Source organism: Schistocerca nitens, chromosome 3, assembly GCF_023898315.1.
Source record: "Schistocerca nitens isolate TAMUIC-IGC-003100 chromosome 3, iqSchNite1.1, whole genome shotgun sequence".
Lineage (NCBI taxonomy): Eukaryota > Metazoa > Arthropoda > Insecta > Orthoptera > Acrididae > Schistocerca > Schistocerca nitens.
This window is the reverse complement of record NC_064616.1, coordinates 369,371,998-369,389,115: the sequence shown is the minus strand read 5'-3', so window position 1 is coordinate 369,389,115 and position 17,118 is coordinate 369,371,998. Positions and strand designations below refer to the sequence as shown.

The 17,118-nt window shown below is 37.6% G+C and overlaps 1 protein-coding gene across 6 annotated transcripts in view; it reads right to left on the bottom strand.

The window, feature by feature from the left end:
• The window catches only part of LOC126248315 (MOB kinase activator-like 3), a 74,480-nt gene that overhangs the window by 33,921 nt on the left and 23,441 nt on the right, over positions 1-17,118 (bottom strand). For 3 of the 6 annotated variants that reach the window (XR_007545459.1, XM_049949195.1, XM_049949198.1), the window contains exons 3-5: positions 8,257-8,484; positions 7,823-7,938; positions 7,586-7,735 (exon numbers count right to left, since the gene is read on the bottom strand). Coding sequence is in view for 5 of the 6 variants with exons in the window: in XM_049949195.1 (XP_049805152.1) it covers positions 7,589-7,735; positions 7,823-7,938; positions 8,257-8,484 (491 nt within the window). In the remaining variant the exon portion in view is untranslated. Of the gene's footprint in view, positions 1-6,671; positions 7,215-7,295; positions 7,736-7,822; positions 7,939-8,256; positions 8,485-17,118 lie in introns of those variants that run through there. The other 3 variants (XM_049949197.1, XM_049949196.1, XM_049949194.1) reach the window with 3 other exon arrangements.

The following is a 17,118-nucleotide window of genomic DNA, read 5'->3' as shown; positions in this document are numbered from 1 at the left end:
ATCTACTGTCACAAGCTTTTAAAAATGAATGGGAACGACACCCATCATATAGTCAAAGGGTACCACAAATCTGCTATGGAACAACATTGCAACACCACCAGAAAGAATTATAAGACTTAGTTGACAAAAAGAGCAAAAAATTATGATCAACACATGGGATTCATCAAGCAGCACTTTGTGCTAAATTTGTAGGCATGGAACATGTGATCAAACTGGTGTGTGAATAGCAAGTTTTCTGAAGCCTCACACATTATTCCACTGTGAACTGTAACAGTTTTCAATGGAAATAAATGGAAAGTATGGAGACACTACATATTACTGCAAAGTACATTGGTTAAGTCAAGGGGTATGCCTGCAATTATTTATCAGTTTAAAACCCAACATTGTTGTTGAATTTATGAAGGAAAAAGGAAGAGCAGAAACGAAAATTAGAACATCTGGTATGGACTGCAGATCTTGTACTGTGCAAGGAACAATTTGAGACAAAAAAGAAACGCCATCCATTTCCCTAAACCAACTCATGTTAAAGAAAATGCAAGGTTTGAAGAATACATTGAGAACTTGAAAGAATTAAAAGGACAGTTTTCTAAACATTTTGGGGACACTGCCAAGCTTAGGCTTTTTCCCCCGAGACAGTTTGCCATTTCAGTTAGAAGTGGACCTGTGCATGTGCAAATGTAACTGTAATTACAGTGTAATTCCCATTTAAAAAAGAAATTATTTTTTGTTTAAACTGTCCAGAGGGCCTACATTGTTTTCCTCTGAAGAAGTTCCACATCTCCATTATGAGGTTGAACACATAATAAAGTGTTAAAGACTTTTTCAATTATAGAACTACATAAGTCACCACTACATGGCAACCCGAGTGCAAAAATCTGTGACATAGTCTGCATCTGTCTGTATGTTGACATTTTGTACCAGATGAAAAACTATGTATTCAATAAGGCAAAAATAATTAAATAATGCTGAAAATTTGTTTTGTTTGTGATCTATGATGTTGAGAAAAATCAAATCGTGTTACATGCAATATGGCTCTATTGCTGTTTACATGCGGAGCTTTTGCAGTTTTCTCCTCTTTTCGTTCCTCATACTCTGACAGCACAGTGTGGTGGTGGGAGAAGTGTGCAGCCAGGCAAGAGAGCTATGGCACACGAGCAAGAGAACTCCTTGCAATACCAAATTCTTGCCCATTCCTGTTTTTATAGTTATCAGTTTTTAGTATTTTAATATATAAATTCTTATGGTCGCCCAATGGTACATTACGCACAATGCTGCTGTATACTTTTGGACCAGGAAACATGCAAATCACTATTTGCACATCGCTCTGACAACATTTGCCCTTTTTACTTGATGTTCAGAGTATGCTTATCAAAATCCACATGTAAAATGTATGGTATCACCACTTTTAATACAACAGCAAATGGCATTTGGTGCAAAACAGCACTGATATTGGAAAAATCTAACTAACTAAACCTTGGCATACAGGTTTTCAATCACAGTCTGAAAGCTCGCCATATGATGCAGTGTAACATGGCTGTTGCATAGCCATTTACTCTCATTCATAGTATCTACTGATCAAATGCAGCAAAACTGAGTGCCTACATTTCTGCATACATGCATACTTTCACAGGTTCGATTATTGTGGTAACTTTGTGAGATACATGTAGGAAAAGCATAACACATTCAGAAATCAAACACACGAGTGATACAGTTTGGGAAAAAAATGGCTAACTGTTAAAGAAAATGTCGTGAAAAATCACAGCAAACAGCTAAATGTTTAAAGAAAGTAGAGCAAAGAAGCATGAGGTTTGACTCTTACAAATAAAACTTCCTTCTCACTTCCACTCATACAGATTTCATCACATATTCAGAAAACTACACGAGCACTGTACAGGGTGTCTGAAGGATTCAGGAAAGTAATAGTGGCAAGTATAATCTCTCTGTGCACAATTTCTTGCCATTTAGTAAACAAGGAGCAGTGGGTCAGTACACAATGTGCATTTGCTGTGAAGGCATTTTATAAGAATGGTGACAGTCTAACTTCTGCTCAACAAAAATTCAGATACTAAAATTTACGACACTGTGGCCATGTTACATCTTGCCACGCTATCAAGACATAGGTTGAGAATTTTGAGGAGACTGGTTCAGTTATAAAACAGAATCTACCCAGAGGTCAACATATTCAACATGCTCCATAAAACATTTAAGCACCCTGAGTGCCACGTCAGAAGCATCGGTATGGAAACATATGGTAGCATTAAACCTATGTCCAACTACCATCCATCCAATACTCCACAGTGATTTGAAGTTTCACTCTTACAAAATTCAAGTTTTCGGGGACTGACACAATCAGAGCACATATTCTGTGAAAAATGATGGGATTGATTAATGATAACTCCAATTTTCTCGACAATCTTTCCATATTTGGTGAGGCTTAGTTCTGAATCAGTAGAAGTAAACAAGCAGAGGTTCAGCTACTAAGCTCCAGAAAACCATTGTCAATAGTAAAAACCAGAAATACTCTGCGTAAAGGTTAAAGTTTTTTTGTCATATCAATGTGAGGTGTTGATGGGGCCTTACTGCTTTGGGGATGACACACACAATGCAACAACAGTAACATCTGAACAATTTGTGTATATGCTTGACACATTTGTAGCAGAATAATCTCCAAACTTACCCTATTTTCATAATACTTGGTTCTTGATTTCAGCAAGATATAGCCACATCCCATACTGCCAGAGTGTCGATGTCAGCTGGTTGGCAGCTCTTTGGTAACCTCATAATTTGACAGATTGACAACATTCACTGGCCCCCAAGAACATCAGATTTGTCAGTAGCTGCCTCAAACGCAAAGTATACACCACATGATATATGACTAACACAGAGCTGAAGACAGGGATTAGTGAAAAAATCTCTGGTGTTTCAAAGTGCAATGCAAAATCTCCTTCCAGGAATGCATACATCTGAATGGCCATATCATATGGACCTTATTTTCAAAAACTACTTCAATTTTTTGTGTTTCCTTGTGCCACTCTACATGACAAAATGTATCTTAAGTTACACAGTTGAGCATGACAGTAGCTAAATATTCCACAACTGCTTGTTGTACTTTCAAGTGACTGCAGATAGACGGCACGTGAAACGGAAGGGGCTGCTTACTAAATTCCGAAATACGATCTTCACCGAGGATGTAGAGTATGTGTTATTACCACCAATTTTCAAATCGTGTAATGATCATCATTCAAAAAATAAGAGAAATTAAGGCTTGTACTGAGGCGTTCAGACAGTAGTTTTTCCCTCAAGCAATCCGCAAGTGGAACGGGGGGGGGGATATGACTTTGGTGTGAATTGTGCCCTCCCCACACACCACTTGGTGGCTAGCAGAGTATATATGTAGATGAAGAACTGCACCTCTAACAGCAAACCATAATAAAAGAGAGGGGTATGTTAAATAAGATACTGCAATGAGCTAAGTTGTCAACAACAACAAAAATGTATAAGCACAGATCAACACAAACTGACAACTGCCATGTACACTTAGTAAAAAGAAAAATGGAAACACACATTTGGTAAGCAATGACTTGCTGATAAAGATTAATGAACAGCATCGTAACTTGCGAGACTAGAAAGTGAGCCAAACATGGAATGATTGTGTGTGCTCGGTTAAAGTCAGTTTGTCTGATATACCAGGTCTGTCTGACTGTGATTTTTAGGTAGTCTTTCCCGATTTATCTCGACAAATGCAAGAGACATTCCCCCATATAAATCCCAGAAACACAACACGCCAACAGATGAAATATGAATACATATAGGAAAATTTTACACAAGGCACACACAGATGCCACACGCGATTTCCCTCCTTTTGTGCACGTGATGCGTGCAGTGATAAGAAAGTCAATCTCATTACTGACTTAAGACAAAGATGATTGCCAAATTCTGGATGGTTAGTTGCCAACCAGTAGCAGAACCTGCTACAGGTGAGGCAAATACTGAAGGAAAGGAAGAATACTGGGAAGAAATTCTAAATAACTGAGAATCATGTCACAAATCATGTAATAAGAACAATAAATAGGCTGCACAATACTGGAGTAAATAATGGTGAAACTCTAACCTCTCCCAATATATTTTGTGGAGGTGGTACCCCACAGCTCACAAAAGTACTATGACATTTTCTAACCTCTCCTTTCAGGATCTTTATCAAAATGCACAATAGTCTGAACAGAGAGAGAGAGAGAGAGAGAGAGAGAGAGAGAGAGAGAGAGAGAGAGAGAGAGAGAGAGAGACTCTCCCAGGAAATGACTCCCAGGAAATGAGCTCCAGATGAGACATGTGGTGGTGGTGGTGGTGGTTAGTGTGTAACGTCCCGTCGACAACGAGGTCATTAGAGACGGAGCATAAGCTCGGGTTAGGGAAGGATTGGGAAGGAAATCGGCCGTGCCCTTTCAAAGGAACCATCCCGGCATTTGCCTGAAACGATTTAGGGAAATCACGGAAAACCTAAATCAGGATGGCCGGAGACTGAGACATGTAAAGTATGCATTAAAAATTTTGACTCGTATTCAAAGGGGATTTTGGAATCCTTTACAAACTTTGTCATAGCTTTAATTTTCCCCCTCCCCATTTATGCTGCGTAACACAACACTACATTGCCCTATTGCTAAAGAGATAGATTCTGTGGGTCTCAGAAGCAAATGTAAAATGTATAGCACATAACTTTGTTTATGTATTTGATTTTATGAAATGCTCATAAAATTGAATTTTGATTAAAGAAGCATTTCCAGTTTAAATGCCCACAAGATTAAAGAAATATTCAAAGAACTTGAAAATAATTAGGTTTGACTGTTACAACAAATGGATTCAGTTGGAAAGTACTTTTCAATGTTCACCCAACACAAGTTTTATAAGTTTTCTCTCATGCACTATTCTTTGGTTTGTCAGTAGCTTCTCCTATGGGGGACCAAACAGTATAGTACATTATTTTCACTGCAGATTGTGAGCAAGTATGTGCCAACATGGACTTAAAAAATGGTACAATGAATAAGAAAGAAGAGCTTTATAGGGAATATTTGAACATTATTATCACTGCAAAATTCAATAATCTAAAATTTGTTACAGAATGACATACTAAAGTGGAGAAAAGGAGTAAATGTTCCGTACAAAATTCAGCTGTATTTTACATTTCTAAACACAAGATTCTCAATGTCATCACCTTAGATACATATGCCCTGTTTGAAAAATAGTCACACTACTTATGTTAGTAGATACACAAAAATTAAATGCATAACATACAATGAAATTCCAAGTTTATCTTGCCAGATCTGCTAACTGGAGGGAGGGAGGGAGACCATTCAGGAGTCTAACATGTGACCACCCCACCATTAACAGCAAACATTACATTCTATTTTGACTCATTAGGCAGGTAACCCTGGTCACAGGAACAGAAAAGAGTTTTTTTAATGATAAAGTTTGTATTTCTAATGGACCCCTGAATTAATGTGAATCTCACCTCACCATCTGAATATCTGCAATATATCTATAGAATGAGGTATTTGATTAATATGACTCATGTTATTTGGCTCCTGCTTATACAGTTTCACAGCTTTCTTTTTAAATTTTTCTACATCTAATGTCACATTTAATGCCTGACACAGACACACACAGACACACACACACACACACACACACACACACACACACACACACACACACACAATCCCAATTTGGGTTTTACAGCACATTTTCAGAGGATGCCAGAAACAGCATATACAAATTCCAATAATGGATATGAGAACTCTTAAGTGCTCCCAATTTAGGCAACATATTCACAAAATTTCAACACATTCATTGGGAGTCCACCTAAACTGATAAATGGTAGTCTGCTGTGTAGGGGATTGCTCAGTAATATCTCAGTCAGTTTCATCCAAAGTTTACAGAAAAGCTGTCTCACACTTGAAGTTTATCAGTTTCAAAATTGGGGAAAGGAAATAATTTCTTTTCTGAATCCTTAAATCTTATAGCATTATGCATCATCATACAGTGATGGATAGCAAAAGCATGAGTTCACACTCTCCTTACCGATTGAGAGATAATTGGAAGTTACAGAGTATGTCAAACTCGACAACACTAAAAGACCAGCGCACAAAGGAAAGACAAAGTAATTTCACAACACCAAACAATCTAGGTGATTTTTTGCACAAAAAGCATCCATAAGAGGATCTACATGAAAATTTAGCTATAATGACTGATGGAATTCCAAAATTAATCTTTCATTCTACATCAGCTTGTGGCTTGAGATGGAAACAAGGTACTTGCTGGCTGAAGTAGATAGAAGAGAAATGCTCATGAGAAAAGCTTAAGTTTGGGTCTTAGATCAGCAGCCAACTTTTTACTTCAATTAAAATAATGGTGGCTTGTTTCAGTGAGACAAGTTGTAGAAGCCAGCCACAAGATAGTTTTAGGTCTTTCACGATTGCCACAAGGTACATGCAGCACCATGTCAAGTGTGGCTGGCTGCATACTGCAATATGTCACTGCCGCCTCCCCCCCCCCCCCCCCCCCCGTCCTCACCACTCACTTGCTACCACTGCAATCCGTCAGTTACAAAGTTATTTTATTCCAGCTTTAGTCTATCAGAAAGCATCTGATGACTGATTAGAAAACTAAAACTGCAATGTAAATTATGGCTTTGGTCAAGGTAACATTTGTTTTTCGTTAAATTTATATTATGCTACAACAATAAAAGAGATGAATAACTTTATTACTGATTTAAATATGATAAATCTGCTTCCACTGTTGTTTACAGACTAGGGCCTCAATATCAGATGGAAACATTATTCCTCATTGAAACCACAAAGTTGTGGAAAACTCATTTTGGTTGACAAACTACAAAATTCCATATGCTTTGTTATTGCATGCTCAGTGCACTAATTATCAGTAGGAAACTGTATTCGGATTTACTTCAGGACCACTCTTATCCTATGTTCATATCAAAATGACATTCACCTCTATTTTGGAGTGCAGCTAAACCTAGATCATGGCCAGTTTCACAGTGGCTGGAACAGTGGTCTCCTCCATTTCTACACCTCTAACCTTGAGTATCATGCTTTGCTGCACTCAAGATACAAATGATGATGATGGATAAGTTTGACATAATCAATTATAAAACAGATGTTGATTAACTGGCTACACGTTCAGTCTTAGGATTTTCTTTCCACCTGGGATTCACACACAGAAGAAAAATCAGTGCACAGGAACTATAAAGACAAGTGAAAGAAGATATTCATCCTAAACATATGTAGCATTTAGCAAGAACATTATATTTACTTTTCACTTCTCTCATATTTCAAATATAAATTTTTAGTAATAAGTGAGTCATTAAAAAAAAGGTTTTACAACATATTTTCATCCAAAGAAGATCCAATACCTAATCAATGTCTTAATTGTACACTTACCCCTTTTGCCAACATATTTCTGACATCCTCTTAATACAATGAACATGTATTGTACACAGCCATGTTAAAGATAATAAAAACAAAAACTTACTACACTGATAGTAAAAGAAGAAACAACATTTGAAAAAACTAACTGGTCAGCTAGAGGTAGTCTGAGATTCCACATGATCCCGGCAAATATGAGCAGTCATTTCTTTCAGAGGTTCAAGCTCTTTGCTACTGACAAGATCAAATTCTTTCACAAAATAGTAAAAATGCTTGTAGCAGGTATTGACATGAGGTTCCTGGAAAATAAAATTCAGAATTTATCAGACGTAAGTTAAACATTTTGTTCAGATCAGAATTTACATATAAATGTGAAATATACCTACCGCTCCAATAGCCACAATTCTATCAAAATGGTGAATATAAACATGTACAAAGACTCTGAAAAGACGGGTCAGAATTTTTCGACACAAGGGGATAAATGTCTTTGGAAAAGGTACATCTGAAATAAAAAATATACATCTGCACTTATTCTGTTCTGTATTTCTTTACAACACAACACAATACAATACAATACAATACATGGACATACACAAATATTTAACTTAACCGCATAGGTAATTTATCTAGTCCATTCCCAATTCAGTGGCATTTTGTCTTTTATAATTTGTAACACATTTAAATACTCTGACAATATAAGTACTTAGTGCAACTGTTAATCAATAATTCATATGTACACTTCAGTCACTATGACTTATTTCCCTACAAATACAGCAACTTTGTTTTAATTTGAGGTTATTTAGAGAATGTCAATAATTACCTGTTGAAACAGGAAACAAAGTTTCATTGTTTATCTGTGACTCTACCCAGTCCATAAGGAGGCTAACATATTGTGGTGCAGGAAGAGGAGTTGGTTTCTTGTATTTTACACCATCTGCCCATAAATATTCAAATTTTGGTCCTCCTGACATAGTTGGACAGCTTTCTGGAGTGCAATACTCAGACACCGTACCATAAATTAAGTTGATACGATTGAAAAAATCAACAACTGAAACAAACAGAGAATAATTGAGACAAAGCGCACGCACGCACACACACACACACACACACACACACACACACACACACACACACACACACACACACACACGCAACCACCAATATATGTATAATAATGTTCTCTCCAAAATACAACATGTGCTCCAAAAGTATAAAGCCACTACCTTTCCCGTGTAAAACTATGAAGCCCTGCAAACTTTATCCAATGGAGATATGGTGTGGGAACATTCATGTACAGTTGTGAATTTTTTCCCCTCCAGGATAAAGTGTCAATTGCTGCCAGTCCATCGGAGAGTGAGAACATACAGTGAGCAGTCCTTTGATCCCAGTACGTTGACAGAGAAAAACTGAGCAGTGATATTGCATCAAGTTTTCCCAAAAGCTTGGACAACACTCAAGTGGAAAACATTCACAATACTCAAAAGGTTTTCGAGGATGACACTATGAGCAACTCACGGATAAAGGAGTGGTACAATCACCACTTCAAATACGGTCACACATCAGTGAACAGCAAACCACATTCAGGAAGACCTTCAACAAGCCAAAATGACAATGCCATTTAGCAAGGGCTGACTTTAGTCATGGAAGACAATAGTATCACAGTATAAAAGTTTTTGAGCAAGATAGGGGTAAGCATTGGATAAGAACTTTCAATTTTGACTGGAGATTTGTGCACGAGAAGTGTGTCAGTGAAATTTGTACCAAAAATTGCTGCCAATGGAGCAGAAGGAACACCATCTGGAACTTGCACAGGACATTCTGGACAATATACACAGTATCCCCAACTTTCTGAACAATAAGACTGCATGGATGAGACATAGGTTTATGGATACGACTCAGAAACCAAAATGAAGTCATCACAATGACAACATCTAACATACTCAAGGCCAAAACAAGCATGCCAGGTCCAGTCGCATTGATTGTTTTCTTCAATTTTTATGGGATGGTGCATCACAATTATGCATCAAAAGGCCACAACTACCAGGAGGTCGTTCCTCACTTTTGTGATGCCATGCAGCATGAATAACTCAGCACCTCTGTCATGGTAAAGGACCCATACACTGAGCACATCTCATTCAGACTTTTCTCAGCAAACAACATTTCAGTGGTTAGTCAGGCTTTCTACACTTCCAACATGTCCTTATAAGACTTTTCACTATTTCTCAAGCAGAAAGTTTGACTGAAAGGAAAGCAATTTAGGTCAACATGCAGAATGTGATGACCCAGCTGATCAACATTCCTTAAGTCAAGATCCATAAGTACTTCAAACAATGGCAGGAGCACTGGGAGAACTCTGCGTATTACCCAGGAGAATACTTTGAAGGGGATTACAATTCTGTACCAAGTCAATAAATGTATTTCTGACAATCGAAGTTTTGATACTTTTTTAACGCACTTCGTAGAAGCATAGCAAATCATTATATAATGGTAAACACTATTGAGGCACATAAAGGAACTCTCATGACACACATCAGTAACAGTTCCATAACCTGTAACTAGCAAGTATTCCTCTGAAGTCACAGTGTGGTTCCACTGCGTTTCCTCCTCCTGAGTGCCTAATGGTACATGTCACTGACAACAGATGTGATGGTGGGGCTGGTTGTGAGTGGGAGTCAACAGCATTCAACAGAGTAGTTATTAGTGTCATTACTAAGACGGACTACGCCACAAAAATGTGGCTAACTGATCTCTTTCAAAATAAATCTATTAGTCACATTCAAGTACCCTAGCTAACAATTTTGGAAGGTCAGGCAGCACAAAATCTTAAAATACATACCAGAGTCACCTCTTCATCAGATATAATAGAGATTATATCAACTCTATAACGTTTGATGCCTTCTAACCATGACAGAAAACATTCCCTTTATATTGTCTACATTAGACAGTGATTTGGAAACAATGATTGTTTACGGAATAAAAGACAAATTAAAAAAGTTATTTGTGTTAGCTACTTATTTTCTTTTGTAGCACATTTTGAGGGTGTTCCAGTGTAATGACAAGCACCGGCACGAAGATGAAGAATGCAAGAGCAGAGAAGGCCGAGAGATGGTGTCAGCCAATAGTATACTGACTAGGAACACACCATGACAGCAGCGGCCTCTATCTGACTAGAATGTAAGTGCCGCTCCTGCCAGCATCTGCCACACAGTAGAAGACAGGCACTAGCAGACCCGGACTAGGAACCATGCATTAGTAAAAGAGATACTAGAAGAGAGGCACTACAACAGCCGTAACTTGTGATCCCTATGAACTTGTGTGAATTACTTGTATGGACATTGTATATAGCGAAGGACATTGATTACGTGCATGTTGCCAATTGCTTGGACCCAAAGTTAAGTATTGTCAATCTACCTTATTATAACAAAAACCATTAATGTGATTTGCTTGAATTGTTGTATAGCTATCCGAGAAAGCAGCATCCTTTAGGCACCCTATAAGAGACGAGTGGGCAGGACACCACAGATGGCTTACACCCTTATCTTTAGGTGGATCAATGGCTTACATTAGAATTTCTTGTCCTGTATGTAGCCAGTTGTCTGTTTTAGCCAACATTTCCCTACAAGTAAGTTGTGTGTTAGCTGCCACAACATGGCAGAAATGGGACACACACTTCATCTATTCCAGAAACCTAATGGCTGAGGACATTTCAGAATATTAAATAACACAAAGCTTGGGCATCCTTAACCATAACATATGTACTTATACTGAAAAATTCTGTTGCCGGAAGTACTGGAACTCTTGAAAAATTTCTAAATACATTAGCAACGTTTGTATCCTTGCTCAAAGCTGTATGTAATACTTTTCTCCTCTATATACACATTTATATTTTTATGCAGTGTTTTCTTTAATAGTCTTGATTTAGAAAAATGGAAAGAAACAAATAGTAACTCAAAATCTCACTTCACTTTTATTCATTATATGAAGTTCAGTCACATTGCTTTTTCTTGACATAGTAACTTCTGAATAGAAAAATCAACATCTGTTCTGTTTTCTATTTTTATTGGTTTCTGCCACACACTGTGCCAGATATCTCTCTGCTCTTCTTATATGTAAAGGTGATAATCTCAGTATCATACTTATCATTTGTGTATTCTGTCCGTCCTTTGAACTTGGCACAAAGACTTTTTCATGACTAAAATTTGTTCGTCCTTCTACCCTTTTGGAGCTTTTGTTGCACTGGGTAATCCTAATTTGGGATTTTAATTTCTCATCTCAGTTTTGTCAACTACCAGGTCTGAAGCAAAGACAAAACTGGGAAAAAAATTTAAAAAAAAGGCTGTAGCCTTTTCCTCCACACAAATCATCAAGCAATTTCTTCCATCATTTCACAATGTCAAATCTCTAAACCTTATAAACAGCGGAATTCCATACAGTCTCGAATGACTCCAACGATATATGGAGGACGAGCAAAAATCATGCACATTGTCACATATTGAACTACAAATGCAAAACTGGTTTTTTTTTTTCAAAATTACTAGGCCAAGAGAGAGCAACAACTGAACTTCATATATTGGAGAAAAGTGGCAACAGATTACACTGCTCGACGTGGGTTCTATTTCTGATATTAAAGTATGTGCTTCTACACCATTTTACTGTGGGAAATTCAAATATGAAAACAAAATATCGTTGTCAGGGATACTTTTTATGTAATCTGTATATATATATATATATATATATATATATATATATATATATATCTAAAAAGAAAGAAAGATGATGAGACTTACCAAACAAAAGCGCTGGCAGGTCGATAGACACACAAACAAACAAACACAAATATACACACAAAATTCAAGCTTTCGCAACAAACTGTTGCCTCATCAGGAAAGAGGGAAAGACGAAAGGATGTGGGTTTTAAGGGAGAGGGTAAGGAGTCATTCCAATCCCGGGAGCGGAAAGACTTACCTTAGGGGGAAAAAAGGACAGGTATACACTCGCACACACACACATATACATCCACACATGTGTGGATGTATATGTGTGTGTGTGCGAGTGTATACCTGTCCTTTTTTCCCCCTAAGGTAAGTCTTTCCGCTCCCGGGATTGGAATGACTCCTTACCCTCTCCCTTAAAACCCACATCCTTTCGTCTTTCCCTCTTTCCTGATGAGGCAACAGTTTGTTGCGAAAGCTTGAATTTTGTGTGTATATTTGTGTTTGTTTGTTTGTGTGTCTATCGACCTGCCAGCGCTTTTGTTTGGTAAGTCTCATCATCTTTCTTTCTTTTTAGATATATTTTTTCCACGTGGAATGTTTCCCTCTGTTATATTTATATATATATATATATATATATATATATATATATATATATATATATATGGCAAACACAGAGACGTTATAGAGAGATACAGGTATGTTGCCGCATCCAGTAGTGATAGAACGTGATAATTTCTTGTGCAACAGCAGGTGGGAAGAATCAGACATCATTAGGTTATCCCCCGCCACACCTACGTCATTAAGACCACCTGAAACATCTCATTAACTCGAATGGCGACAGCCGGTCGCTGCCTCGGCAGTAAAGCTTCAAGCCTCCTAGGGGCAGGTGCATCGAGTTTACAACAGTGGTGTTAGCCGCAACTTGTGTCAGTCTTAACGAGTGGGTTTTTTTTGGCTCACAAGTAACGGTCATATTTCCGAGCATGGTTGAATTTTTTAGTTCCTATGTGTAAACTGATTGAGCCTGGTGCTGAAGTTAAAACGACTGCTTGTTTTTACATATCAGCGTTCTTCTAGTTCCCTACTATTAATTTAATACAGGTGTATTACCAAAGTGGTATTCTTAAATGTGCAGAAATGCCACGTCGTCGTGGATGTCGATATAAGCCGGACAATTTCTGCTACATCTGTGGGAAGTTCACTTTTGCCAGAAATAGGAAGAAAATTTCTTCAGTCATAACGAAAGCATACAAACATTACTTTGGAGTAGAGGTAGGAGACCAAGATAAAGAATGGGCACCACATTTCTGTTGTGCTACATGTTACTGCAAACTAATTCAGTGGTGGAAAGGTAAAGAGAATGTGGCGTTGTTTGCTGTTCCCATGGTGTGGAGGGAGCCTAAGGACCATGTTACTGATTGTTATTACTGTCTAACAAAAATTCAGGGTTTTACAAACAAAAAGTCGAAGAGGCACATTGTTTACCCAGATCTGCCTTCAGCGAGAATGCCAGTGCAGCATTCCAACAACCTTCCAGTACCTTCAAGAGCTTGAGGTCATATTCCGAGTGACAGTGAAATAAGTAGTACTGAAGAAATCACAGACGATGATTCTTTATATCACTACACAAGTGAGTCATCGCCACATTTGTTAACACAGGCAGATTTAAATGATTTAGTACGTGATCTAGGACTAAGTAAACAAAAGGCGCAGCTGCTTGGTTCAAGATTACAAGAGTATAATCTACTGCACCAAAGTACTAAAATCAGTGTTCAGGCACAGAGAACATGCCTTTATTTCTTATTTTTCAACTGACGAAGCACTGACATTTTGCAATGACGTTTCTGGCCTGATGAAAGTGCTGAACTTCACTTATATTTCACAGGAGTGGAGACTTTTCATAGATGCATCGAAAACAAGTCTGAAGGGTGTTTTGCTCCATAAAGGAAATAAAATACGCTCTGTTCCAATAGCTTACGCTAGTTTGACAAAAGAGAATTACGAATTCGTACAAAGGATGCTAAATTCATTGAAATACAATGAACACAAATGGAAAATATGTGCAGATTTCAAGGTAATTGCTATGGTACTGGGAATGCAACAAGGCTATACAAAGTATGCCTGTTTTCTTTGCGAGTGGGATAGTTGAGACCGAAATTCTCACTACGTGAAAAAGAAATGACCTAGGCGAAGATGGAAAGTTGGCGAAAACAATGTACAACGTGAAAGTCTGGTAGCCCCTGAATATATACTACTTCCACCGCTTCACATCAAACTTTGCCTGATGAAACAATTCGTGAAGGCCATGGATCCAACAGGCTGTGGGTTTGCATATCTAGCTACCAAATTCCCCTGTCTTTCAGCTGCAAAAATAAAGGAACGTGTATTTATGGGCCCACAAATCAGGGAGCTGCAGAAAGATGCAAATTTTGAAGCATGTTTAACTGATAAAGAAAAAACCGCATGGGACTGTTTCAAGATGGTGTTGGAAAATTTCCTCGGAAGAAGAAGAGCTACTAACTACAAAGCAATGGTGAAGGATATGATCAAAGCATATCAGGATTTGGGGTGCAATATGTCTTTGAAGGTACATATAATGGACTCTCATCTGGACTACTTCACAGAGAGTTGTAGTGACGTATCGGATGAACATGGGGAAAGACTCCATAAAGACATTTCTACCATAGAAAGGCGCTATGAAGGGAAGTGGGTACCTTCTATGTTAGCAGATTATTGCTGGAATATCATTCGAGAGAAGAAAGATTCACAATACAAGAGAAAAAAGTGATGTGCATTACAAGGCAGTGGCTCATTTAAATCATAAATGTATTGATTTGTATTTTGTAATTTCTCATGTCAAATAAATGCTTCAAAGTGTATACACAAAGGTTACTGTGTTATATGTTAGATCCCACCCTCCATTAATGTGATGAACTTATAACATCATAAAGATGTGCATTTGTTTGTCGAATTTCACCTCACGTTTGCTGCACTATATCAGAAACTGAAAAGAGAAATAAAATTGCGATTACTCATAAACTATCCCTGACAGAGAAAAACCAAAAACAGTTTTCAATTCAGCACTCAAAATACAACTTGTATCACAATATTTTTTATCAGAAATAGAAAAAAAGTTTTTTTTTGTAGAACAGTGTTATCAGGGTTTCTGCGCACCTTTAGAAACAAGGAATAAATAACAACAAAACAACATAACTGGAGCATGTTGTTGCTCTCTGTGCCACAGATTCTCTTGCAAGGGAGATGACATTATGGGATAGCCTATACAACCATATGTGATCAGTAACAGTTTTTACCTCTCCCCCCCCCCCCCCCTTTCAGTATTTGTATCGTGCATCATGGCTAGATAGCAAGCTAAAAGAAAATTAAGAAATAAATGTATTGATTTGTATACTTTTTAGTTCTATTTATTTTTGTTTTAGTTCTGTAACACATTGACTGCCACGTGAATTAAATATAACTCACAGGAAGTGTTCTCTTCGGGCCACGTGAAGTAAATACAACTCTCAGACATTTTTCCATTTAAAGCTCCGTGGTGCAGTTGTAACTCACAGGAGCATGCTGTGACTTGGTGTTATAGTAGGTTATGGCCCCAGTAACAAATCAAGTTTGTGGCCTACGGTTTTCTAGAGCTCAAGAATAGTTATTGACATTTGAATTTGTGAGTTATATATAACTCACGAGGCTAAGTCGTACTGGACTTTTCTTCTTTTTATTATTTATTTATTATTTAGTTTGACATATTACTTACACAGCAGATTGCAAATTACATACAATTTTATCTACATTCTTCATCTCTAATTGCGGCAACAATGAAACTGAAAAATTTGGGTCATTCCACTTTGTTTCTCTAACACCTGTATGCACTGTGTTTTATGAAAAAACACTCTATGCAAAAATATGAGTCACAATTCTTACATTTCCATGCAGTTTGTTTGCATTTCTTGACAGCTTGCTTTCATCCAAATTCATTCTTCATTTTTTTGTAGCACACTGTACAGCTACATCTGGCTGCTCCCCTGTTCACAAGTGCACAATCTGCAGGTAACACTGTGGCTTTGGTGAGAGGTGTCTCAGGCTCATCGACATCTTCTGTATGGAATAGTCTCAAAGTCACTTCCTCTTTGAATTCTGTGATTGAGATGTTGTTGTTGTTGTTGTTGTTGTTGTTGTTGATGATGATGATGATGATGAATCGGTAAATCACATGAGCATTTACTAGTGCTGACCCTGTCAGCAATTCAATTGCAAGCTTCCTGTACCATTTCACACCCCACCTTAGACAATGTGAGTACGACTACATTTGGTCAGAAAGATCTATAAAAGACTTTGATGGACCATAGTCAATTATCATTGTTAGCTTTTTCTTTTTCCCCTTCCTGGTTTGAACTTCTTCTTCTTCTTCTTCTTCTCCTTCTCCTCCTCCTCCTCCATGAACAGTGCTCAGCATCAGAACATCCCTCTTATCTTTCCATTTCAGTACTACTTTATCTGTGGTACTTCCCTCTGCTTTGTGTTCCCCCTTCTTCAGTTTTGCCTGTACAACATCTTGAGGATTATGTTTTCTGTTTGATCTTACAGTACCAACTAAATGTGTTGGTTGTTCAAGAAGCTGGTGTGCTAGATGAACACTTGTGTAAAAATTGTCTGTATATAAGATTCTCCTCCCATTAGTAATCCTCTCATACGGCTCATAACAACAGAAGTGCAAAAGAAACACCAGGATTTGCATTCTTCCCACAGTAAATTTTCATATTCCAGGTGTAGCCACCCTTTAGATAAAGTTTGAACAATTTAATTCTGAATTTATAGTGCTTATTCTTTATATACTGAATGAAACTTAGTCTTCCTTGAAATGGCACAAGTGTTTCATCAATGTAAACTTCTTTCTCCGGCACAACTACACTTTGAAATCTCTGCAGTAATTTATCAATAAGAGGTTGAATTTT